Source organism: Narcine bancroftii, chromosome 3, assembly GCF_036971445.1.
Source record: "Narcine bancroftii isolate sNarBan1 chromosome 3, sNarBan1.hap1, whole genome shotgun sequence".
NCBI classification, from domain to species: domain Eukaryota; kingdom Metazoa; phylum Chordata; class Chondrichthyes; order Torpediniformes; family Narcinidae; genus Narcine; species Narcine bancroftii.
This window is the reverse complement of record NC_091471.1, coordinates 74,178,229-74,205,590: the sequence shown is the minus strand read 5'-3', so window position 1 is coordinate 74,205,590 and position 27,362 is coordinate 74,178,229. Positions and strand designations below refer to the sequence as shown.

General features: G+C 40.6%; 1 protein-coding gene across 1 annotated transcript in view; it reads left to right on the top strand.

Annotated features, from left to right (window-relative positions):
* Nucleotides 1-24,190, top strand: part of fgf10a (fibroblast growth factor 10a) — a 168,272-nt gene extending 144,082 nt beyond the window's left edge. Inside the window, exons 2-3 of the mRNA XM_069924311.1 lie at nt 2,988-3,091; nt 22,765-24,190. Of these exons, the coding sequence (XP_069780412.1) occupies nt 2,988-3,091; nt 22,765-22,983 (323 nt within the window). The 3' untranslated portion in view covers nt 22,984-24,190. The remainder of the gene's footprint in view (nt 1-2,987; nt 3,092-22,764) is intronic.
* Nucleotides 24,191-27,362: the final 3,172 nt, after the last annotated feature.

Genomic DNA, 27,362 nt, shown 5'->3' with positions numbered 1-27,362 from the left:
GGACTCCTGGGGCAGACTCAGATGGTGGCATCTTCAAGGACTGCAGTTTGTTCAAGGCACTGGATGAAGGTCAAGCCAACCTGCCACCTCCTGAACCCTTTCCTGGTAGAGATCAAGATGTCCCTACTTCTTGGTTGGTGACGATGTATTTCCCCTGAGGACATGGATGATGAAGCCCTACTCCAAGCACCAAATGACCCATGCAGAGAGAATCTTCAACTACAGGCTGTCCCGGTCCAGCCTTATTGTGAAGAACAGCTTTGGCATCTTGACAAACAGGTGTGCAGCATTTTATTTTTTTTTTTCCTGCCACAGAGACAGTCATATTTGCCAGATTGTAATCACAGCAAATATAATAACTTTAATTTTACTTCTATTTTTTCTTTCCAGATTCAGATGTTTCCACCCCATGATGATTATGTGCCCACAGACAGTTGAAATGGTGGTCCTTGCTGCCTGTACACTCCACAACATGATGACAGACATCAGACTCTCAGCTGACAGAGAGGACCCACACACTCATGAAGTTGCCCCTGGAGAGTGGAGACAGCATACCAACCAGTTGGAGGGGATGCAGAGAAGAGGAAGTAACATGCCACCTGTTGCCAAGAACAAGAGAGAGATCCTACCCAGGTCTACTGTGGGGTTGGAGGAGCTGTCCCCTGGCCAGACAAGATGGTGGGGCCTCTTCCAAGGGAGTACAAGGTGCAACAGCAGCAGCAACAGGAACAAGTACCAGATGATGTACCTGTGACTTGGACCAGGAGTGAAGGCATCTCAATGATGCCAGCACGCGCTCAGTCACGTGGTCTCTAAGACAAGCAGTGTCGCGGAGATGTCACCACAACATTGCCGCAACATCTCCTCAGTCTCCTTGGTCTCCAGAAGGTCTCCCCAGTCGCGGACAAAATTAGTCTCCGGGACATCACCGCAACTGGTGGAGACGTCTCCGAGACCTGCTGGAGACTGGAAAAATTCTCCAAAAAAATTGAACATGTTTGAATTTCCTACGACTCCCCGAAGATCCGGCTAGTCTCCAGGAGACATCGCGGAGATGTCTCCGCAACTAGTGGAGACTCGAGTCGCCACCAGGTTGCCACCTAGTCTCCAGGCCAGTGAGATAGGCCCTTTACTGATTAATAAACTACATAAAATACCTAGGTTGTGGTCTTTGGTATTCTTTGATCTATAGAATGTAGTGTGCACACAAACTGAATTCTTCATTTGCACTATAATTTTATTTGGTGAGCATTCATCTACCTTTGGAATTGAAAACAACTGCAAACAAATGGTAAAATTTAGTTGAAGTCATGGGAAAAGGCATGTGGTAGGTATAAACAGTTTTAGTTAATGATTTCTCAAATTTTCTTGGACTCCTTGGGGTTTATATTCTACCAAGGCATGTGCAATACATGATTCACTTCTGTATGCACAAGAACTATTTTGGCTTGTTTTAGGCTATCATATATGATCACTTGATAATTACAGTTCATTTCAACTCTAACAATTGCATATTTTTCAATGAAGCATGGTATCTAATGTTAATTGTCATAATTTGAACCATATATTTTGGCACTGTCTACATTTTGGAGAAGGAAGATGACACTTTCATAATCATAGCAGTCAAGTACCACACCCGAAGTTGACAATATACAAGAACATAAGAATATAAGAGCAGGAGCAGGACACCCAGGCTCTTGAACCTATCTTGCCTTTCTATATAACCATGGCTGATCATTGCTGATCTATGTGTCAGTTCCCTATAACCCATTTTCCCCAATCTTCCATATATTTATCTGACTTGGAAAGATAACAGAGTAAACGTGTTGACCAGATTTTATTTCATTCAAAGATGGCCATCAAAGTTAAGGTACTGCATATAACTTTGGAGTAGAAAATCTAATATGAAGTTTTAATACTGAATATTTGACCATACTTTCTTTATATTTTCTGACTTCAAGTGAATCAGTTGAGGGACCAGTCAATCATCAAGAAAGCAAGTGTTGCAGGGATATTTAACACTTGTCGTATCACTTGGCCAATTTCGTGCTAAAGTACTGAACATCACATAAAGGCTCAAACAGAGAACTCTTGTTGAATAGAAGGTTGAATCAAAGTTGTCTCTGCGACATTAATGTAGAATGAACACAAACACAAACAAAATGAATGTTCTCAACCCATTTTTCAAGGTTTGCTTATACATGGAAGGTGTGAACTATAGTTGGTGTTGCAAAACTAAAAAAGTGATTTAAAAAAATCTGAGAACTTCTTTCACATCAAACAATCTATGGTAGAGATGAACCATGTTTGGATTTTGAAACAGTCAGTCATAAAATTGTTTTATGATTTGGATCTTTTGCAGGTTTCGGTCAGTAAAGTATCAGATTATGGCAAGTCTGACAAAGAAATAAAACATTTGAGTACAAATCAAGAAACTAACAGTCCCAAAATCGATTTAATACCAAAACATGTAAGGAGATCAATAAGACTCTTGAAACATGTTACTAGACGTGTGATAGGTTGTTCATAATATGTGTATTCATTGTTTTTCATTTTTCAATTTTTTTCCCAAAAATGTAATAGCAACCTGCTATTTTCTTCTATTCTGTGCATATTTGTTGTGTCATCCCAATAGGCAGAAGTCATTTGGTTTGTCTGATTGTCAAATAGTGTAACATTTTCACATTTAGCCTTCACCAAGAGCTGAAAAACATAATGTGTACTGAGTTGTAAGTACACCTCTACTTCTTTCAACATTTATTTAATGTACTTCAGTGTATTCTAACTGTGAACCAGATAATGCTTACAAAACCTCACTTCCATTACATCCTGAGTTGCTATTGTGGACTATTGAGTATATGTGCATCACAGGCAATGTGACAATCTTAGTTTAGATCATTTTCCTTTTATTCTGAATAAGCAATCAATAATCTACATACTCTGAAATGTAGTCATAATGCAAGCAAGTTATTTTTGTTTTGTTTCAGGTATACTGAAAATTACATCTGTGGAGGTTGGGGTAGTGGCTATTAAAGCAATTAACAGCAATTATTATTTGGCCATGAACAAGAAAGGAATGATCTATGGCTCAGTAAGTATTCTTTAAAAGTATTTCAATTATAAAACATTTTAGAAGAGATTACTATGATTAATGGCTTAATTATCTGCAGATTATAATGAGGTCAGTAATTTACTCAGTGAATTATAAAATGAAGCTTAAATCACAGAACATATCAGCTGTCAAATTACTGCTGGATTTGGTTGGATTGATTAGATTATATTTAATTGAACTAATTGTTGAAGAATTACTTTGTTAACTTTAGCCCTCTCATGGTTTCTGGGGTATTGTAAGATTCTAAACAAACCTTTTCTCTGCTCAATGCATTGAGTGTTTTCTAACCATCCAGTTTTTGATCTTGTTTGCCCAAAAGGTGCCAACTCCTACCACACTGGGTCCATTGAGTGGGTGGTCCCATCCATAATCTCCTCTTCCCCCAAGGAGACATTCTTCATATATTAATTTAAAACTTTTAAAATACAGGCCATACATCCACATGAATACAATTGTGTTCTGATTAATAGTTTAGAGTAGGAATTATATTTGAATTCACCAGACCAGAGGATTCAAGGCCAAGTGCAGAAAAATGGTAGATATTATTCCTAATTTGAAAATAAACCAAAAGTGCAAGCCGAATATTCAAGCAAAATAAAAATTATTAAACAAACCTATCAGCCCTGTTGACACTGCATTTATATGATGAATAGCAATGCTTGATGATCTAATTTAATTATCAGGTCAAATGTAACCATCATTATCCTAAGCTTGGGTTTAGAATGTTTTAACTTCCGTTGGGATGATACTTTGCGAAAGCGTCCTTGCAGTCACTCATATAGGGAAACAGAAGCAATAACTTTTTTTCAAGATGTTAAGCTGGGTTTGGCTTGGGATTTTTTCTTTGTATTGAATAACAAGGACTCACAAATGCAAGACCAAAAAGAAGTCTGGAAGTGAAGCAGAAAATAATGGAAAGATTCAGCTGATCAGACAGTAACTAAGTGAGAAAGAAAAGGTGAGTGACCTTATCAAGTTTGTGAATTTCATGACTTGAGTGTTAACTCAAAGAGAGTTAGATTTCAGATTTATGTATGTACTCTGACAATAAATTTGAAATCTAACTCTCCTTCTCGTTCCACAGATATTGTCTGACCTGCTGAGATTTTTAGTATTTTCTATTTTCATAATTATATTTGTCGTAAGAGTGGCTGAGAGCACCCAAAATGTGTAGCTCTTAAAAACACTCAGTTGGTGGTAATTCAGAGAGGAGATCTAGTAAGTGAGATATGAAAAACTTTTCAGACCTGGGAAATCTATTATATTTATAAAGAGTCTTAGAGTCATTAATGCAAATTCACACTCAAAGGACTTTGGAATAGGGAGATCACACCAGTTCATTGCATAACATTATTTGAAAATATTGAACCAAAATGTTTACTTTTGATTTCTGATGAACTCCAGGCACTTTAGAGTGGCCTCATTCATCACTGCTTAATTTATGTCGATAAACCTTGATTATATAACAAGGGGTCATATGCCTGCTTTTGGCAGGAACAAGGGAGAGCTGACAAATGGCCCTACTCAATTTTTAATTAGATGTTATTCAGGCCACCTTGAAGTCAGAAAATCTATTTTCAACATTAACATTTTGATCAAATAATGATCTGCTGGAAGAAATCAATGGGTCAAGTAGCATCCATGGGTAAAAATTGTCAGTCAGCATTTCAGGTTGGAACACTTTGCAGGGGCTGGTTTGTCGTGGGGTGGGGGCAATCAGGAGGAAGGGGAAGAAAAACCAGATTGGGGATCAGGGCTCATGAGTGGGAGGGGTAAAAAATCCCAGATGGGGGTGAGGGTGACTTAACATTGGAAGTATTAATGTTCATGCCATTAGTTTTAAGGCTGTGCAAGAAAATATGAGGTATTGTTCCCCAAGTTTACTGAAGACACATGGAAAAAGCTGGAATCTGGAGCGACACACAGTCTGCTGGAGGAACTCAATGAGTTAAACAGCATTACAGAGAGGAAAAAAAGAATTGATGAAAAGGTTCGACTTGCAGTATTAAAAATTTTCTTGACCACTGATGCTACTCGTCCTGCTGAGTTCCTCTGCTGGATTGTGTGTTGCTTCCTTAAGTTTAGGTTTGGCTTCACCCTGATAATGCATGAAGCAAGGATGGATATACAATATCTGTGCAGGAATGGTTGGGGGCATTGAAATGGTTGGCTGCAGGAAACTTTAGCCCATTAACTGTGTATTGGTGTTTGATGAAGTGAACAATCAATCTCTGTTTGCTCTCACCAATGTGAAGGAGATGACAGAGGGTGCACTATATAGGTAGATTAGGTTGGATATGATGTGCATGTAGAGCTCTACCGTTCCTGGAAAATCTGTTTGTAAGCCTGGATGGAAGTGAGGGATGAGATTTGGGAATATTTAGGGATAAGATGCATTTTGAGTTTGTGAGGAAACATAAATGTAGTCAGAGGATTTGAAATGTGTTTATTTCAACACCTGGAGTATTAGGAATAAAGGAGATGAACTTAGAGCATAGATCAGTACGTGGAACTACGATGTTGTGGCTGTTACAGAGACTTAACTAGCAGAATGGCAGGATTGGCTGATGGATATACAGGTACAAAATCTTTATCTGAAATTCTGAAAACTAAAAATCTCCAAAAACCAAACATTTTTTTTCCATCAATGTCATCTACACACCAAAGCTCACATTTGGTGCCAAACATGACCTGACATGACCCATGTTCAACTCACATTTGAATATCCCATGTTGGTAATTAGTGGAAACCTAGGGAATCCTTACTTTATAGGTGACCGTGAAAAAAGCAGTCCAGCACTTCTGATTTGTTGAATGCGGAACTAGATTTGTCATAGATGCCCGACACCTGGATGCTTCCCCCTGTCCAGTGCTGCCACCAACCCACTGTCCATAGAACTCTACAGCACAGAAAAAAGGCCATTCTGTCCTTCTAGTCAATGTTGAACATTATTCCTCTAGTCCCAGTGCTGCCGCAAATATCCCCATCCATCCCTGCCACGAACCTACCCCCCATCCCCCAGGATAGGAGGTAAGGTGGAGGGGTGGGTGGAGAGCAGCATTACAGGTCAGGGATTGTATCACAGCTATACAAAGGGAAACTCAAAAGGAGTTTCTACTCAGTCAGTGTGGGTGAGTCAGAAATAGTCAAGTTTTTCATTGTACAAGTATAACTCAATAAAACAACCTTCTCCTGTCCCCAGTGCAAAAAAAAAGCAAACATACAACTGGACATAATGCACATACAAACAAATAATACATATGCAGGACAAGTATTTCATCTTTACATACAAAAAAATTACATAAATAAATCATTATTGCTTGATGAATATGAGAGACTTAGATGGTTAGTGTGAAGGATGGTTGATTAGTCTTAGATGACTCGTGTCGGAAGGGAGCAATCATTGCACTGGAAGTAGTTTATAAATCCTCAAATAGCCCTCAGGACACCGAGGAACAGATAAGCAGGCAGATTTTGGAAAGGTGCAGGAATTATAGGGTTGCTGTTATGGGAGACTTGAACTTCCCTAATATTGACTGGCACTTCCTGAATACAAGAGGGGTAGATGATGGTGAATTTGTCAGGTGTGTCTAAGAAGAAGGATTCCTGACACAGTATGTGGACCAGCTGATGAGGAGAGGCCATAGTGGATCTAATCCTGGGTAATGAACCTGGTTAGGTGGTGGACCTCTCAGTGGGCCAACATTTCAGTAAGAGAGAACATAACTCCCTGAGCTTTACATAGCTATTGACAAGGATAAAAGCAGGCAAAATGTGGAAGTGTTTTAATTGGGGAAGGTATAATTACAATGAGATGAGGCAGGAACTAATGAGAGTAAATTGGAAACAGATGTTTAAGGGTGAAAGCACAGAACTAATGTGGAGGAAGTTTAGGGATCACTTGCACTGAGTTCAGGTTAGGTTTGTCCAACTGTGACAGGGAAAATATGGTAGGAAAAAGGAACCGTGGTTAACACAATAGGTGAGGCAGCTTGTTAAGAGGAAGAAGGAAGCATACTTTAGATTTCGGAAAGGCTCATAAGAATGATATGGTAAGCTTGAAGGAATATAAGAAAGGACTTGGGAGAGCTTGAAGCAGGCATAAGAAGGCCTTGGCAAGCAAGATTAAGTTGAACCCCAAGGTATTCTATGCATATTTGAAGAAGGATGACTAGAATGAAGGTGGATAAAGGAGGTAATGTGCTTGGAGGCAGAGGAGGTTAAGGAGAAAATAATTTGATCAGGGAGAGGTCAGTATAGAACAGACTTGTGTGCTGGATGATGTTGAAATTAAGGAAACCAAAATGTTGGATCTTCTTAAAATGTTAAGATCAATAAGTTCCTGAGGTCAGATGCGATCCCAGGTTGCTGTGAGAAGGGAGGGAAGAGATAGCGATAACATTGGCAATGATGTTTCCATCCACCTGGGCCACCGGGGGAGGAGCCAGAGCATTGGCAAATGGCAATGTAGCCCCTTGTTTAAAAAAGGTAATAGGGAGAATCCTGAGAATTATAGACCAGTGAGTCTTGTGTCAGTGGGGTGCAAACTAATGGAGAGGATTCTTAAGGTTAGGATCTATGTTCATTTGGAGAAGTACAGTCTACTCAAGGATAATCAGTAATGAATGTGTGAAGGGAAGGTTGTGCCTTATGAGCTTAATTTAGTTTTTTGAGAAGGTAACAAAATAAATTGATGAAAGCTGGGTGGCAGATGTTGTTTGTATGAATTTTAGTATAATATTTGTCAAGATCCCCCAGGACTCATTCAGAAAGTCATGGGCATGAGAGCCTTCACTATGTGGATTAAAAATTGCATTAGAAAGTAAAGAGTAGTTGTGGATGGAAAGTATTCTGCTTGAAGGTCAGTGACTAGTGGAGTTCTGTCAGGGATCTGTTCTGGTATGCCTGCTCTTTATGATTTTTATAAATGACCTAGATGAGGAAGCAGAAGGATGGGTCACTATGTTTGTGGATAATACTGAAGATTGTTATTGGCTACAAAAGGATATAGATAGAATGCAGAGTTGGGTCAAAAAGTGGCAGATGGAGTTCAATCTGGATAAATATGAGGCGATGCACTTTGGAAGGTCAAACCAGAAGACTGAGTACAAAGTTAAAGGTTAGCAATGACAGTATTGAGGACAAAGGGACCTTGGGGTTCAAATCCATGCATCTCTCAAGGTTGATGGGAGAATTAAGACGGACTATAGGGTGTTGAGTTTCATTAATAAGGGGATTGAATTTGAGCATTGAGAGGTCATATTACAACTCTACAAATCTCTGTTAAGACTACACTTAGAGTATTGTGTTCAGTTCTGGTCACCTCATTATGGGAGGGACGTGGAAGCTATGGAGAGGGTACAGGGGAGATTTACAAAGATGTTGCCTGGATCGATAATAAATCTTATGAGGCAAGGTTAGCAGAGCTGGAACTTTTCTTTTCTGTGTGCAGAAAGATGAGAGGAGAATTAATTGAGGTCTACAAGTTTCTGAGAGGCATAGATAAGGTAAACAACCATCACCTTTTCCCCAGGGCAGGAATTAGTAAACATCAGGGGGCATCATTCCAAAGTGCATGGAGAGAAGTTTAGAGGAGACATCAGGGGTAAGTTTTTTACAAAAAGAGTGTGGGTGACTGAAATGCTTTACTGGGGATGGTTGTGGAGGCTAAAACACTGGGGGCATTTAAGAGACTCTTAGACAGGCAAATGGATGAAAGAAAAATGGAGGATTACATGGTAGGAAGGGTTTAGTTATGTTTTTTGGTAGGAATATATAGGTTGACCCAGCATCATGGGTTGAAGTGCCTGTACTGAACTGTCATGTTCTATGTTCTGTAACATTTACACATTTTTGCAATTACAGCGGGAAGTGCCAGAGTGGGTGGGGGTTGGTGAAAGGGTGTATGAGGAGCAATAAGCAGACTAGAGATTCTCACGTAGATTTATCCTTGCAAAATGCAGATAGGGTGTAGAGGGGAATATGTGGCTTTTAGGGGATTTTGCTGAAGTCGTTGTATGTGTCAGATGTTGTTGCTGGTGGGGTGGAAACTGTGGACCCAGAGGGATTGTGCCTTTTTCTGCCTGGTGGGAGGTGCAGTAAGGACAGATATACAAGAAATGGAGGAGATGCATGTGAGGGAGTTATCAATAACTGTTGGGGGAAATCCACATTTATTAAAGGAAGAGTGCATTTCAGATGTCCTGGAGTGGAAAACCTCATCCTAAGAACAGATGCGGCGGAAGCAAAAAAAAATTGAGAGAAATCCTTACAAGAATCCTTACAAGAAACAATTTCATTCAGAATGATGTCCAATTTATATCCCAATTGTTTATAATCATTGAAAATTCAGGAAAAGAAATCAGCAGAAGTGCAGGGAGCTGGTGCAGGCAAAACCAGAGAATGTGAAGTCTTAAAATGGAGAAGCAAAACTGCAGACACTTTAAATAATGTTTGAAATCCTTTTGCTGAAAATCAAAGATTTACATGTATAGGCCTGTATTTTTATTCATCCATTCAATACTCACCCAATATTCAGCAAAATACCTGAAATGGCTGGATTATTCTATCTGATTCTATTCCCATTGAATGATATCAGATCTTGAGACCAGTCACATCCTATTGAACATGAATAACCCTCCCTGTGGGATAAAATTTGAAGGACAAGCTCCAGCAATGAATTTGCACAGAACCAACCTGAATAAACTAATGGCACAAATATTTTCCAACCAAATTAATTTATTTTTTTCATTTAAATTCATACTTTGTATCATTATTATTAATAATCAAAGCCATTTTTAAGTGAACAGCAGTGGTCAGTAAAGTATTTCAGCATGGATTTTCAAAATAGCTAAAATTGTCCTGTCAATCCTAAAGTTAAACATTGGCTTTATGAGACAGCCATACATAACATAATGCAAAGAGACTTACTTATGTGCATCTGCTCTTTGTTAGACGATATTCGTAGTGGGAAAATTTGCCAAAGATGGAACAGAACAGGAGTCAAAACTGAGATGTTGTGGTTAGTTTCAAACTTTGCCAAACTTGAATGAGGTGAAATATTCCAGTGTTTTACCCCAATCAGTGCAGATTGGCAACATCACCACCTCCTTGTTGACCATCAACATAGGGTTACCTCAAGTCTGTGTGCTTAGTCCCTTGTTCTATTTTCTATAAATTTAGAACTGTGTAGGCTCCAAAACAATCTATAAATTCACGGGTGATACCACCATTTTTAGACAAGTAACAGGAAATGGTGAGTCAGAACACAGGATGGAGACTGAGCATCGGTTGTGTGATACCAGAACAATTATCAACAAAGTCAACAAGACCAAGCAGTATATTATGGATTTTAGGGAGGCTGAGGGACTACGCATATGTCTCCAGGGGTGGGTCAAAGGTGGAGAAGGATTATACCTACAAGTTCCAAGGAGTCCACATATTGAAGGATCTGAAGCCAGCATAGCAATGCAACCGTGAAGATGCCAAAGCATCTACTTCCTAACAAGTCTGAGATTTAGCATGTTATCAAGTGCTCTATCAAACTTCCATACCTGCGCTATGGATCAGTTATGTCATGGCCTCGTTTGATAATTCAAGTTTCCAGGAATGCAGAAGAGTGGCAGAAAATAGCAAAGGTGGGCAGGTCCATCACAGATTTCAAACTCCCATCCATTGCAGACGTCTATGTAAGGCACTGCCCTCACACTCTGAAGGACCCCCATCACTCTGGTCACAAACTCTTCTCACTGCTACCTTCAGGAAGAAGTCCAGCACCTCTAGGTTCAATAACATTTTTTAAAAAATTATTTATCAAATGTATCAATAACAAGCAATTATGTATAGATAATACAACATTATTCAATACAAGATGATACATAAAAATTATATTTTTCCCTAAACCCCGTTCCCCAAAAAGGAAAAGAAAAAAAAGGAAAAGTTAAAAAAACATCACCAATCATCTTCTTCTCTTGATGTAGCTATTGTATCTCATAATTATTAATTGAGAGGAGTGGATGATGTGGATGAGTTTTTATTAACAAATCCCATATATGGTTCCCAAATCTTATAAAATTCCCACTCTGATTCCTTGAATTATAAGTATTTTTTTTCTAATGGTATACAATTTTGTATTTCAGTGTCACATCATTATAAAATTTTCTGTTTTCCATGTCACAGCTACACATTTTTGCTTCCACTGTTGCTATATTAAGAATTGTTTTTAGATATTTATTCACCTTCAATTTCACACCTTCTGCATATATTTTACCAAGTAAAAATATTTTTGGATCCTCAAAACTTCCCAAAATTTTTCCACTTTAACACAGGACCAAACTGAGTGTACAATGGTCCCTACTTCCTTATTGCATCTAAAACATTTATCAGAATAATTTGTTTAATCTTTTTAATTGATATGGAGGATAATACAATTGATGTAAAAAAAATTATAATGGACCATTTGATATCTAACATTAATTGTATTTGTTACTCTCTCTTGGCATAATCTTGACCAAACTTCTTGATTATGTATATTTAGATCTTTACCCCATCTTTGCTTTGATTTATATATTTTTTCCCATAGGATCTTGTAATTTTATATACATGTTTGTAATAAATTTCTCAATAAATGTATCTAATTAAATATTCAAATTGATTTTGTTCCGGTAGTCTAAAACTCACCCCTAATTTCACTTTTAGATATATAATAAAAAAAATTTCTAATGCCTATCAGGCTCTTGAACTTCCCCTTACTACTCTAATCATAAACCTATCTGAGTCCACAAAAAGACGTCTACACCATTAAAACATTACTTTTTGCTGGCAGTGAACTTTATTTCTTGAACTGTTTGAACAGTAAGGATTTATTATCCATTTTTAATTTTCTTACTGGTGTAATTTCATGTAGGCTATTTTTTTTTTAGAAAATAGTACCTGTTTGGCTGCAGCAAACAGGAATTTTGGTACAAATGTATAATTAACTCATACCATGATTAAAGAAGTCAGAAGTGTGCATGAACTCCGGAAAAATATAAGAAAACAACTTGTATGTAACTTCTCATTGAAGAAACATGGAAAATTCAAGTAAATCATTTAGGTTTCTTGTGATATTTTCCCTACCGATCACTTAAAAAAAATTCTCATTTACATGGAGCAATCTGTTTCTCTGAGTGCTGGTCCAAGTTCAGCAAGCTTGGGAGTTTGGTCCAAAAGGTTAAATTATTTGACATTTAGGATGAAGTTGTAAAGTGGATTAGACATTGGATTTGTGGGAGAAGCCAGAGAGTGATACGGATTGCCTTTCTGGCCGGAGGCCTGTGACTAGTGGTGCAGGGTTCATTTTTGTTTGTCTGGATGATAATGAGGTAGATTGGATCAGCAAGTTTGTCAATGACACTAAATTTGGGGGTGTAGGTGATAGTGAGAAAGGCTCTCTAAGCTCGCAGAGGGATCTGGACCAGCTGGAAAATTGGGCTAAAAATGGCAGAAGAATTTAATATGGGTTAAGTGGGAGGCCTTGCACTTTGCGAGGACATACATGGTGAATGGTAGGGAATCCAGAGTGTGGTAGAACAAAGGGATCTAGAAATAAGATACATAATTTCTTGAAAATGGCATCACAGGTAGATAGGGTTGTAAAGAACTTTTGGCTATCATAAAGTATTGAGTTTAAGAGTTGGGATGTTACATTGAAGTTGTGTAAGATATTGGTGAGGCTAAATTTGGAGTATTGTGTACAGTTTCAGTCACCTATCTACAGGAAATATATCAATAAGATTAAAATAATGCAAAGAAAATTTGCAAGGGTGTTGCTGGGACATGAAGAGCTGAGTTATAGGGAAATGTTGAATAGGTTAGGGCTTTATTCCCTGGAGCGACAAAGAATGAGGGGAGATTTGATATTTAAAATTAAAAGGAATATGGATAGGGTAAAGACAAACAGGCTTTTTCCACTGAGGTTGGGTGAGAATTAGAAGACATGGGATGAGGGTGAAAGGTGAAATGTTTAACAAGAACATTGGGGATAGTGAGAAACATGAGAGTATGGAACAAGCTACCAGTGGAAGTGATGAATGCAGGTTCAGTATCGTCATTTAAGAGAAGATTGGATAGATACATGGATGGCTGGTGTATGGAGTGCTATGATCCAGGTTCAGGAGTCACGATCGTGTACTTACCTTCATCGGCAGCAGTGCCAGCCACTGCTGATGCCTTAAGTGATGCAATGCATGGGAATAATAGCGCACGTGCGTGGGTGTGTTAAGCATCAGTATACAGGTGATGAATCTCAGATGCAGGAGGAGGAGAGTGAGAGTTTCAGGATCACCCATGTGGCCGTGAGCCAATGAGGTCAGAGGAGTTTAGCTGAGTGGTGTTTGGGGAGTTGAAGAATACAACATTGTGTCCAGTGAATAATAAAAGAAAGTCTACTTCAAGATGTGCTGAAAGAAATGAGTGAGTGTTTTCTTTATTTGTTTGTAAGCTGTGGTAAATCAGTGCAGTTACACAGGTCAATGTGAGAAGACATGAGAAATAGTTCACCATGGACTAGATGGGCTGAAAGGCTTGTTTTCTGTGCTGTAGTGTTTTATGGTTTTATGCTTGTAAAATAAGTTTCCCATATCATAGACTATGAACTCCTGACTCTCTGGCCACTGCATAACCAGAAATTGAATATTGTATAAGTCCTATGTGACTATAAATTGATTTTACTTGGAATAAATCATATCAACAATCATTTCTAGGTGAAATGGGCCTTTCACAATTTAGACTGCATACATCTGGTCAAATTCTATGACAGGATTTCGTATTTCTTGTAGGTCGCCAGCACCATGATTTGAATTTTCACCCTGAACTTTGTGCTCTACAGGACCGAGCTTCAGACATGGGTTTTCCGAGCCTCCATCATGAACTCCCACCCTGGCTCTCTCTCTGCACCTTCTGACTTTCCCAACAAACCCCTCCATCCCTTGGACCCTTCCTACCCTCCACCTCCTGATCCAGCCCACTCTCCTCTCCTCCCCAACACCATCCACCCCACTGAACCTCCCCCTAACCCCAGCCTGGTCTTCACATTCCCCTCCAACCTTTCCCTCTCAGAGAATGAATGCTCTATTCTCAGTAGAGTCCTCACTTTCATCCCCCTCCATCCACATTTTAACGAGCTCCACATATATCATGATGTTGAACTCTTCTTCCATTGGGTCCATCTCCATGCCTACTTCCATAACCACAAATCTCGATTCCCTGCCCCATACAGATCCCTTCTCCCACTTTAAACCTCTTCCTCCTCCTAGACAGTTCATTTTAGTCTTCTGCCTGCTCTGGACCTTTATATTTCCAACTGCTGCCATGACATCAACCATATCAGCTTCACTACTACCTTCACTCATCCCAATATCACCCTCTTGGAACCCCTGTCTCTCCACTTTCTCTGCACCAATCCAAACCTCACCATCAAACCTGCAGACAAGGGTGGCATTGTTGTGGTCTGGTGCACTGACCTCTATCTGGCTGAAGCTAGATGATAACTCTCAACACCTCCTCTAACTAACCCCTCCAACAGGACCCAACCAACGCTCATCCAACCACTGCATCATGCACCATCTTTGAACTCATCACTTCCGCTCACCTCCATGGCATGGTCTCCAACCTTATTGTTTCTAACCCTGTACTGCTTGTTTCTATCTTCTACTCAAAATCCACAAACCCAATTCCACCAGCAGCCCCACCACATTAATCTCCCACTATCTTGACTCTGTTTTGGCTCCCCTGGTCCATTCCCTTCCCACCTGTATCTGGAACACCATACACCTTCCATCACTTCAACAACTTCCAGTTCCCTGAACTCAATTGCCTCATGTTTACCATGGACATCCAATCCCCATACCCCACCATTCCCCATACTGAAGGCCTCAAAGCCCTTCTTATCTTTCTGGTCAATAGACCAAACCAGTTCCCCTCCACTACCACCCTCCTCCAGCTGACAGAACTTGTTCTCACCCTCAATAATTTCTCCTTTGACTCATCCCACTTTCTCCAGGTCAAAACAGCAGCTATTGGTACCTGCATGGGACACAGCTATGCCTGCCTTTTTGTTGGCTATGTGAAGCAATCGATGCTACAAGCCTACACAGACAAGGCCCCTCAGCATTGATGACTACTTTGGTGCTGCTCATGCACCCATGATGAGCTCATTGACTTCATCCACTTTGCTGCCAACTTCCACCCTGACCTAGTATTCATTTGGTCCATCTCGAGCAACACCCTCCCTTTCCTTGATCTCTCTGTCTTCATCTTGGGAGACAAACTCTCGACAGACATCTTCTACAAACCCACCAACTCCCACAGCGACCTCGACTACACCTCTTCCCACCCTGTCACTTGTAAGAATTCCATTCCATTCTTTTAATTATTCCATCTCTGTTGCATCTGCACCCAGGACAAGGATGCCCATGCCATATCATCAGAGATGTCCTCCTTCTTGAAACAACATGGCTTTCCCTCAACCGCCATCAACTTAGCACTCACCTGCATGTCGTCCATTAGCTACACATTTTCCCTGGCCACCTCCGCCCCCACACGCAACAAGGACAGGACTCCTCTTGTCCTAACCTACCACCCCACCAGCTTCTGTATTCAACTCAACCTTCTCCACCATTTCTGCAACCTACAACATGATCCCACCACTAAACATATATTCCCCTCTCCTCTCCTCTTCAGCTTCTGTAGGGACCGCTCCGTCCGTGACTCCCTTGTCTACTTCTCCCTCCCCATCAATCGTCCCCCTGGTACCTACCTCTGTGACTTCAGGGGATGTTCAACTTGCACCCATACCTTCTCCCTCACCTTCATTTTGGACCCATACAGCCCTTCCAAATGAAGCAACACTTCACCAGTGAATCTGCAGGCATTATCTACTGCATCTGGTACTCCCGTTGTTATTTCCTCTACATCAGAGAGGATGGGCACAGACTGGGAGATCACTTTGTTGTGCACCTCAACTCCATCCATGGCAATAGCATGGATCTCCTAGTGGCCACCCATTTAAATTCCCCATCCAATTCCCTTGCTGGCATGTTTGTCCATGGTTTCATGCACAGACACTGAAACCACCCGCAAACACCCATTCTTCAGATTGGGCACCCTTTAACCAGATGCTATTAATATCAACTTCTCTGGTTTTCATTAAAATCCCCCTCCTCCCCCCTGCCCCCCCCCCCACTTCTTCTCCCATCACCTTCCCCCAGTTCTGACTCTCTCCCTTTTCCCTCAGACATAATGGATTTTCACCTCTCCCCTTGTTAATCCAATTAACATCTTCTGTTGGTCTGGATTCCTCCCCCAGCCAGAATTGTCTGTATTCTGAGATTTCCTGCTTTTTGCTCATTCTCCTTATTCTATGAAGAGGACTCAGGTCTGGAAACGTCATCAATTTCTCTCTGTCTCCTGCAAATACTGGAATACTGGCTGCGTTCTTCTTGCATTTTGCTGTGTTTTTAAGTTGTCAAGTCGAGGTTATTGTCATCTGAATGTACAAGTACAACCCAGCGAATCAGGGTTCTCCGGACCTTGGTGCAAATCATGCAGGAATACAATGATCACATAACATACGTACAGACAAATAACACATGCAGGACAAGTATATGATCTATAAAAATAAATAAATAAATATTAGTTTGTACAAATAAGAGTGTCGGATGGTTAGTGTGAGCAGTTCCATTGGTCGTTCAGCATCCTCACTGCCCGTGGGAAGAAGCTGTTCCTCAGCCTGGTGGTGCTGGCTCTGATACTCCTGTATCTCTCAGGAAAAGCTGAATGATGGTGTTTGCAAGGTGGAAGGGATCATCAATATTTTTGTGCACTCCTTTATGACAACAATCCCAGTAGATCACCTTGACGAGAGCAGGGAAACTCCAGTGATGCTCTCTGCCACTCTAATGGTCCTGTGGATTGATGTCTGATCCATTTTTCTGCAGCAACTGTACCACACTGTGATGTACCCAACCAGGACGTTATCAATAGACCTCTTATAGAAGGTTGACGTAATGGTGGCTAGTAACCTTGCCCACTTCCATCTTTTCAGGAAGTGCAGTTGCTGTTGCTCCTTCCTGTCAAGTGAGGAAATGTTGAGTGTCCATGATAGATCACTAGTTAAATGAACTCCAAGGAACTTGGTGCTCTCCACTCTCTCTACTACAGAGTTGTTGATGTAGAGTGGAGGATGGTTATTCCAGGTCCTCCTGAAGTCTACGATCATCTCCTTTATCTTATCCTTGTTGATATTCCACCTCTTCTCTGTAGTACGAATCATAAGGCCGACTACTATTCTGCCATCTGCAAACTTGATTACACTTGTTGGAGCTGGATCTGGTGATGAAGTCATGGGTTGGTAGTGTGAACAGGATGAGGCTGAACACACCGCCCTGAGGAATGCCAGTGATCAGCAAAAAGGTGCTCAAGATTTGATACCAAACCAGAAAGACTGTAGTCTTTCTGTTAGCAAGTCCAGGATCCAATTAAAGAGAGGGGTGTTGAGTCCCAGCAAGGACCGCTTCTCCACCAGCCTCTGGGGAATGATCCTATTAAATGCCATGCTGAAGTCAATGAACAGCATCCTGGCGCATAAGGCATCATTCTCCAGGTGGGCCAGGATAGAGTGAAGTGGCAAGGATGTACTATTTTCTGTGGAATGGTTTCTTCTATAGGTGAATTGAAATGTATACACAGCATCTCTGGGAGGTGTGCTTTGATGTGTTCCATCACCAGACACTCAAAACATTTCATAATGGGAGGTCAGTGCTACAACACGGGTATCATTGAGACTTGTTATTATCACAGTTTTGGCTACTGGGATAATGGTGGCTGTCTTGAACCCTGCTGCAGTGAGGTGTTGAAGATGAATGTGAAGACCTCCATCAATTGGTCAGCCGAGTCCTTCAGAACCCAACCAGTCATGTTGTGTGGTTCCTCCACCTTCTGTGGGTTCACCTTGGAAAGGGTTCTCCTCACCTTGACCATGGCTATGGAAGCAGCCAGTTCATCAGGGGGACAAATTATGTGATTGATTACAAATTCTATGACAGCCTGCCTGATTTCAGTGTGTAAGGCACACATCTAATGACATATAACCATATTACCAAAGTTCTACACAAGAAACATCGTGGAACAGTTTCTTGAGAATGAGAAGCACTTCATGCCAAGGTTATGATTTACTTGCAAATTGAAGGGACACTCTACTGCTATTGAGATTCTTCCTCAGCAGTTTCAGACCCATTGGAGATTTGTTGATATAGATTCCAAAGTACTCAGCCTAAATGCAAATTAATGATTTTTTTTTGTGTGAGACTAGGTCTGAGGCAACAATGGGAGGGTGGATGACCCAAAAGAAGGAAATACTCAAATGCTCAATAGTAAGGACCTTGTCAGTTGCCTCCTCACCCTTATTGCCATCCTTTATGCTCTTGGAATCTGGCTGCCACAGGGCAGCCTTTAATGTTTTTCATATACTAAGTGGCAAATTCTGAGTTACACCACCACAGTGATCGCAACGGGATATGTACAGAATAGAGTTCAGCTGTTCTTTTGAAGAGGAAAATATGCAAACACTCTTGTACATTTTCTTTTAACCAATTTTTCAACCTGCTTTAGCACTAGTACTACGCACAGAAATGTTTTAGCACGTGAAAAGGAGAAATTCAATTTCTTGACCCAAGTGAATAAAAGCATTTTCAAAAATTAAACACCTCCAGGGTAGGGACTTCTAGAGATTCATCACCTTCTGTGAGAAGAAGTTTCTACACACCATTTTAAATGACCACCACTAATCTGGAAACTGTCCCCACATTTATGATACTCCCATTCGGGGAAACACCTTGGCATTCCCCTCAAGATCTTATATATTGCAATAAGATTGCACATCATTCTCTTTGACTCCATAGAACATAGATCTAATATTTGTCGCAACTTATGATAAGACAATCCTCTTATCCCAGGAATTAGCTTCGTGAATTTCCTTTGGACTCACTCCAGTATCATTGCATCCTTTTTTAAATAATACAACTAACATTTTGAACAGTGCTTCAGGTGTGAATATTTCCCTCTGCTCTCTTTCAATAAAGGTCAATCTGCATCTTACATTGTTGGTCACTTGCTGCATCTGCCGAGTAGTTTTGTGCAAATCGTACACAAGAACATCTAAATCCTTCTGCATTCCCTCAGATGCAATTGTCCATTTCAATAATTATCTGATAATATCTGGGAGATATAGGGAGATGAGAACCAGAGTGCCAGAGCAGATAGAGGAGTGGAGGAGGGAAAAGATTATGTGAAAATTGCATGCACCATTAGAAGGCAATAGGTTGTACGTGGTGGATATTTTCTAAAGCGCATCTATTTCAATGTGAGGAGTATTGTAAGAAAGGCAGATGAGCTGTATCACTATAAAATCAGAGAAGTCATCGAGGGATTAGTCATCATCGGTGTGGACAGTCAGAGTGGTAAGGCTTTGGCTCAACAGGCTTCGGAGAGAACAAAAGAAGTGAAAGAGATTAGGAGTTGAAGTAAGAAAGGGCCATACTGTTCATGGAACAAAATGATTCAGCAGGTAGGCACAGGAATGGGCAGGTTTTATATATCATATATTTTGTTCCTCTCGCAATAAACAATAGGAATGGCAGCTAAGGCAGGGGAATGCTCCTCTTGCAGCATGTGGATTGTCAGGGAAGCCAGTAGTATCGGTAATGACTTCACCTGCAAGAAGTGCATCCAGCTGCAGCTCCTGACAAGCCATGTTATGGAATTGGAACTGGAGCTGGAGTTGGATGAACTCTGGATAATTTGAGAGGCAGAAGGGCTGATAGACAGAAGTTACAGGGATACTATCACATCTATGAGGCAGGAGGAGGGTAGATGGGTGACAGTCAAGAGAGGGAAAGGAAACAGACAGACAATGCAAGGCACCCCTGTGGCTGTTCCCCTCAATAAAAAGTATACAATTTTGGAAACTGTTGTGGGGAGGGACCAACAAGGGACAAGCCATGTCTCTGGCATGGAGTCTAGTCCTGTGGCTAAGAGGGGATGGGAGGAGAATAGGCAAACTTTAGTGATAGAGGATTCCATAGTTAGGGGGGCAGATAAGGGGTTCTGTGGAAGAGATTGAATATGCTGGATAGTACATTGCCTCCCTGGTTCCAGGGTTCAATATATCTCAGATTGAGTTCATGGCATTCTTAGGAGGGAGGGTGAGCAGCCAGATTTTGTGGTCCATATAAGGACCAATGACAGGGGTAGGAAAGGTGAGGAGGTCCTGCAAGGAGACTTCAGGGAGTTGGGCACTAGTTTGAAGGATAAGACCTCCGGGGTTGCAATCTCAGAGTTGTTACCCTTGCCACATCCAAGTGAGATTAAAAAGGGAGGATAATGCAGCTTAACACATGGCTAATGATATGGTGCAGGATGGAGGGCTTCAGGTTTCTGAATCATTGGTCTCTCTTCCAGGGAAAGTGGGATTTGTTACAACAGAACATTTTGCATCTGAACCGGAGGGGAACTAATATAATTGTGGGAAGGCTTGCTAGTGCTGCTCTGGTGGATTGAAACTAGATTTGCAAGGAAATGGGTACCAGAGTGGCAGAGCAGATAGAGGAGTGGAGGAGGGAAAAGATTATTTGAAAATTGTATGAACCATTAAAAGTCAACAGGTTGTACATGGAGGAAATTTTATAAAGTGCATCTATTTCAATTCAAGGAGTACTGTAGAAAATCAGTCAAGCTTAGAGCATAGATTGGTACATGGAATTATGACATTGTGGCCATTAGTGAAATTTGGTTGCAGGAGGTGGAGGACTGGTTACTTAATGTACCAGGCTTCCTTTGCTTTAGACACGATAGATTGGGGGGCAGGGGGTGGGGGTGGGGGAGGGGGAGTGCCGGTATTGCTCATCAGAGAAAATATCACAACTATGCTCAGGCAGGAGAGACCAGAGGGCTCATCTGCTGAGCCTATATGTGTGGAGCTGAGGAATGGGAAAGGTATGACCACACCTTTCAATAGTCAATGAGAATTGGAGGATCAAATCTGTAGAGAGATAGCAGACAGCTGCAGGAAACACAAGGTTGTGATCGGAGGGGATTTTAATTTTCCACATTAAAATCCCCACTGGGACTCCCATACTGTAAAAGGGCTGGATGGTTCGGAGTTGTCATATGTGTTCAGGAAAGTTTTCTAAATCAGTATATAGAGGTACCAACTAGAGAGATGCAATACTGGATCTCCTTTTAGGGAACAACACAGAACAGGTGACTAAAGTATATGTAGGGGAAGATTTTGGGTCCAGTGATCATAATGCCATTAGTTTCAAGTTCATTATAGAGAAGGACAGGTCTGGGCCTCAGGTTGAGATTATAATTTGGAGAAAGGTTAATTTTGAGAAAATGAGAAAGGATCTAGAATGCATGGTTTGGAATGTTATTTTCAGGTAAGACGTGCGAGATAAGTGGAGGACCTTCAAAGGTGAAATTTTGAGAGTACAGAGTTTGTATGTTCCTGTTAGGATTAAAGACAAAGTTAGCAGGCATCGGGAACCTTGGTTTTCGAGAAATATAGGGGATCTGGTTCAGAAGGATGGGTGTATGGAAGATATAGCAACATGGAACGTATAAGGTACTTGAGGAATATTTTTTAAATGCGGTACAACAGAGGGATTTGCGAGTACAGATACATAATTTCCTGAAAGAGGTGTCAAAGGTGGTTAGAGTTGTAAAGAGAGCTTTTTGACATAATTGGCTTTCATAAATCAAAGTATTGAGTACAGGAGCTGGGATGATATAGGAAGGTTGCGTAAGACATTGATGAGACCAAATTTGGAGTATTGTGTACAGTTTTGGTCACCTAACTACAGGAAATATATCAATAAGAGAAAAAATAAAGATTTACTAGGATGTTGCCAGGATTTCAGGAACTGAGTTGCAGGTTAAACAGGTAGGACTTTATTCCTTGGAGTGTAGAAGAATGAGGAGAGATTTGAGAGAGGTATTTAAAAGTATGAGGGGGATAGACAGAGTAAATGTAGGTAGGCTTTTTCCACTGAGGGTAGGTGAGATACAAACCAAAGGATATGGGTTAAGAGCGAATGGGGAAATATTTAGAGGAAATGTGAAGGGGAACTTCTTCACACAGAGTGGTGGGAGTGTGGAACGAGCTGCCAGCTGAGGTGGTGAATGCAGACTCAATTTTAACATTTATGAAGAATTTGGACAGGTACATGGATGGGAGAAGTATGGACGACTATGGACTGGGTGCAGGTCAGTGGGACTAGGCAAAAAAATGGTTCAGCACCAGCTAGAAGGGCCAAAGGGGCCCGTTTCTGTGTTCTAGTGTTCAAAGGTACTGAAAAAATAGTCAGTCTTAGTTTTTGCACAATCAACCAGTAAAATTAATTCATTACATCCTAAGTAACTAAAGCAACTGGAACTTTATTATTTTAATGATTTATTTATCTGTTAAGTTTCTTTATTTACATTTATAAATGTGGTCCAGACCTGAATGCCAAAATAGCACTTTGGTGATCTTCCAATTCATTACCATTAATATAGAAATATTGTTTAGTTTTAATGTTTAATGCTTGCAACGTTGTTTTCATCTTGTTTTGCAGAAAGATTTTACCATTGACTGCAAACTTAAAGAAAGAATAGAAGAAAATGGTTATAACACCTATGCTTCCATGAAGTGGAAACACAATAAACGGCAAATGTTTGTGGCCTTAAATGGAAAAGGGGTTCCACGAAGAGGGCGCAAATCAAGACGAAAGCACCCGTCAGCCCATTTTCTACCAATAGTGGTGAGACAGGATGTCTCTAGAATATCAGAATAGAAGCGGTGAAGATACAGCACCACATTAATGAGTCCTGGTCTTAATTCAACACTGCATTTCTTTCCTAGCATCATGTGACTCTATTAAAGTATGGAAGTCTTAATGGAGAACATTATCAGAGCGCACGCAGTAAACTCACAGACATCTGCTTGTAAAACTTTGAACAAGCCTTTGATATTCAAATGATTGTTACTGGCACAAGGGGTTCCCATGCCAGTAAAGAATGAAGCAAATTGAAGAGAACATATTTCAGTGGCAGCTGATGTCAAAATGTCTTATGATGCAACCTGAAGCACGAGAGACAATGCAGTTGCATAATGTTGTGTGATCTTCGTGAGAAGATGTTATTTATGGAGTTCTAACCCATATCAAAGACATATGCTCATCCAAGCATGATTATGCATTGAATGGTTAAACATGCATTTAGCTGGAAGCACTTTGGATCAGATGTGAGAAGAACTGTTTTCTGTTACTACTTTTCAGCCTAACCGATAGGACCCAATAAATGCAGGAAATATAAATCTGCTCTAACAAAATAAGTCTTGATTTACTCTTCAATTGATCAATTCTAAATTCAACTTTTAAATCCAGTTTTAAAAACCAAGGCTGAAAAACGTCAGAAGATAAATTACTAGCCATGGTATTTTATCCTTGATTGAAAATAATCTCTAGAAAATATTTTAAAAAAGAATTAAAAGATTATGGCACAATATATATTAATCTTAAAATGTCCCCAATTGTTTTGTTCAAAGCTAGATTCATTTTGACTGAGCAATTTAAATTACCATTTTACATCCATTTCTCATTGTAACACACTGAGTTGCATTAAGCTCCTATTACAGTGTGTGTAGTAGTACACAAGTAGTAATCAAATTGTATTTTGTTCCAAATACTTTTAAAGATATTTCTATTAAGATTAATATTGATGCTGCATTCTCTTTATACTTGGTTGTTATAAAATGGTTTGTTCATTTTTGTTGTTTGGGTATAGTATTTTTGGTATGAAGAAAAGTTTTTTGGCAAGTTGGACTGTAGATTTCTTCCCAAATTTAACCCCTTTGTTGCTGGTATCTCATTATTATTTAACTTGTGTCATTCCAGGCATTTCTGTTCAACATAGCAGATATTTAAACTGTTCCTTGTTTGATCACTAGCTATACAAAAAATGTTCTCTATGTTGCATAGTGAAAAAAAAACATTTGATCACTTTACTGGTTTCTTTAATAAAGTTGATTGTCTTCAACACATGGGATAGTATATCTGAGACAGATTTTGTATTTCCGTTGAATGAATTTGAGCTGAGATTTTTTAAAAATCTTTCAAAGGTTTGGACTTCTTGAGAAATGGACTGCTTTATCCCTTTGTGACTAACAGAAGAGTTAGTTTGAGATAGGTTCTACAAATGCTGTCATTGCTTCAGTCCCTTACCCAACTAACAGGTAGTCTGGATTATAAGTGATGGATTACGCAGAAATGGAGTATTAATCATAGATAAAACTGATCTATCTTTGTTAATATCTAAACAAAGAATAATGAATCTTAGTGGATGTTGGTTTGACCCTGTAATATGTTCAATCACAGCAATCATTTTGTGTTTGCTATTAATCAGTAATTTGCTGTACATTACTGTAAACCCTAAAAAGCAGCTATTAAGAGAAAGGATGGGTATTAATAGAACCAAATGAAAATGAGGTTTTACTAAATAGAATACCATAATCTATTAGATTCAATCTTTGAGGATTTTTTTATTAAGCTTCATATTGATGCTTCAACCTGAGGATATATTATTTCTGTAAAATAGTTGGCTTGCTTTTGTTAAAATTGTAGAATTGTTACATATGGGAGGAATCCACTTGAATCTTAGAGATAGCAGTATGATGCACTTGGCATTGCCTCCTCAGACCTCCAGTGACCCCAGGTTTTAGCCTCACCTCAGGTGCGGCCTGTGTGGAATCTGCACGTGGGTTTTTTCTCAGCTGCTCTGGTTTCTTCCCACATGCCAGAGATATGGTTGGCATGGTTGGTGTAACGGTTAGCGCAACGCCTTTACAGCACCAACAAGAACAGGACCAGGGTTCGAATCCCGCGCTGTTTGTAAGGAGTTTGTATTTTCTCCCCATGCCTGTGTGGGTTTTCCCCGGGGGATCCAGTTTCTTCTCACCATTCAAAACGTACTTGGGATATAAATTTAGCGGTATGGACCCATGGGTCAAAATGGCCTGTTACCATACTTTATGTCTAAATTTTTTTAAATAATCATTTAAAAAATGCTGTGTGGTAGCTATATTGGCAATTTCCCTGAGTGCACACAGATAGCAGAAGAATCAAGGGGATGATTTTGAGAGTGCAGAGTTTGCATGTTCCTGTTAGGATTAAAGGCAAAGTTAACAGGCATAGGGAACCTTGGTTTTCAAGGGATATTGACGATCTGGTTAAGAAGAAGATGGAGGTGAAAAGCAAGTATAGGCAACAAGGAGCTAATATGAAGAGTACAGAAAATGCAAGAAAATACTCAAGATGGAAATCAGGAAGACAAAAAGATGACATGAGGTTGCTTTGGTAGATAATGTGATGGTAATGCTGAAGTGTCTCTACACGTATATTAAGAGTAAAAGAATAGTGAGGCACAAAATTGGTCCCCTAGAAGATCAGAGTGGTCAACTATGTGTGGAGCCTCAAGTAAAGGGGGAGATCTTAAACAGGATTTTTTGCATCAGTATTTACTCAGGAAACTGGCATAGTCCACAAGGAAGGAAAGGAAACAAACAGAAAGGTCATGGAACATATGAGGATTAAGGAGGAGGAGATGCTTGTTGCCTTCAGTGAATTAAGGTAGATAAATCTGTCGGGCTGGATATTATATTGTCTCAGTCCTTGCGGGAGACTAATGTAGAAATTGCAGGGTCCATGTGTAATGTGATCGATAGTACTCAGAGACTTGTGAGGAGTACAAAAACGCTTTTATTAGCTTACAACTAACGGGCAGTATTTACTGAGGTCCTCGGGTAATTCTGAGGTAAGGTGGGAAAGCAGGGTTATATCGGGACCGACAGGGGTGGAGCCAAGAGGAGAGGTTGGTTGTCTAATCTAAACACACTGACAGTGAATTCCAATTCACTGCATTCACCCCTTCCTTTAGAAATGAACCTGCGGGCGAAAACAGAGACCATGTCAGCGAGGAATATTTACAATTATTTACAAGTTGAATCTGTCTGGGGGCCTGGTTATTCTAGTTCAGCATCTTAGTACTGGTGGACTTTGCTCTTCCAGAACTTCCTGTACCTTTTGTGCTACCTTGGTATCTGGGCTCGAAGGGGGGGCTTGGGGGTCCAGGTCCGATGGTAGCTCTATTGGGACCATATTGCCCAGAATCCTGCATGGGAATTTGGAGGTTCCTGGCCTATTGAGGGCATTGGGACCTTAGTTCCTGAGAGTGCCAGGTCTCTGATTGAGTCTGTGTCCTCCCTGCTGTCCGGGTATACCACCTGGACATATATTGGGTTTGCATGCAGTAGGTGCACTTTCTCAACCAAAGGGTCCATCTTGCTTCTTCTCATGTTCTTTTTCAGCAGGACTGGTCCTGGTGTCATTAGCCATGCCAGCAGAGTGACCCCCATTTCCTCGGGTATGCAAACATTAGCTCGGGAGGAGTGACAGAGAAGTGATCTTATGCAGTGGAGTGCGATGGGCACTACCTCTTGCCAATGTGAGTCTGGAAGGCCTTTAGACCGAAGAGCTAATTTCACAGCTTTCCAAACCGTTGTGTTCTCCTTTTCAACTTATCCATTTCCCTGGGGGTTATAGCTAGTTGTCCTGCTTGAGGCGATGCCTCTTGCAATCAGATACTGGAGTAGGTCTTCACTCAAATGATGAGCCCTGGTTGCTCTGACTTTAGCTGGGATATCTGAACATGGTGAAAATGGAGTGCAGAGCTCTGATGACTGTGATGGTGGTGGTGTTTAGACAGGGAGTAGTGAATGGAAAATGCAAGTACTCATCGAGAATGTTGAAAAGGTACACATTTTCATTGGTGGAGGGTAAGGGCCCCTTGAAATCAATGGTGAGTCATTCGAAGGGGCGGAAAGCCTTTATCAAAGCGTTGTCAAGGTGGTAGAAGTGTGGTTTGCACTCAGTGCAGACCTGGCATGACCTGGTCATCTCCCTGATGCCTTCGATAGAGAAGGGCAGGATGCATGCCTTGATGAAGTGAGCCATGCGGGTGATACCCGGGTGGCAGAGCTCATCATGAATTGACCGGAACTGGCTGGTGTGTGCAGCAGCCCAGCTTCCTCGGGATAGGACATCTGGAGGCTCATTGAGAGTACCTGGCCTATACACTATCTCAGTTATAGGTGGAGAGTTCAATCCTCCACCTTGCG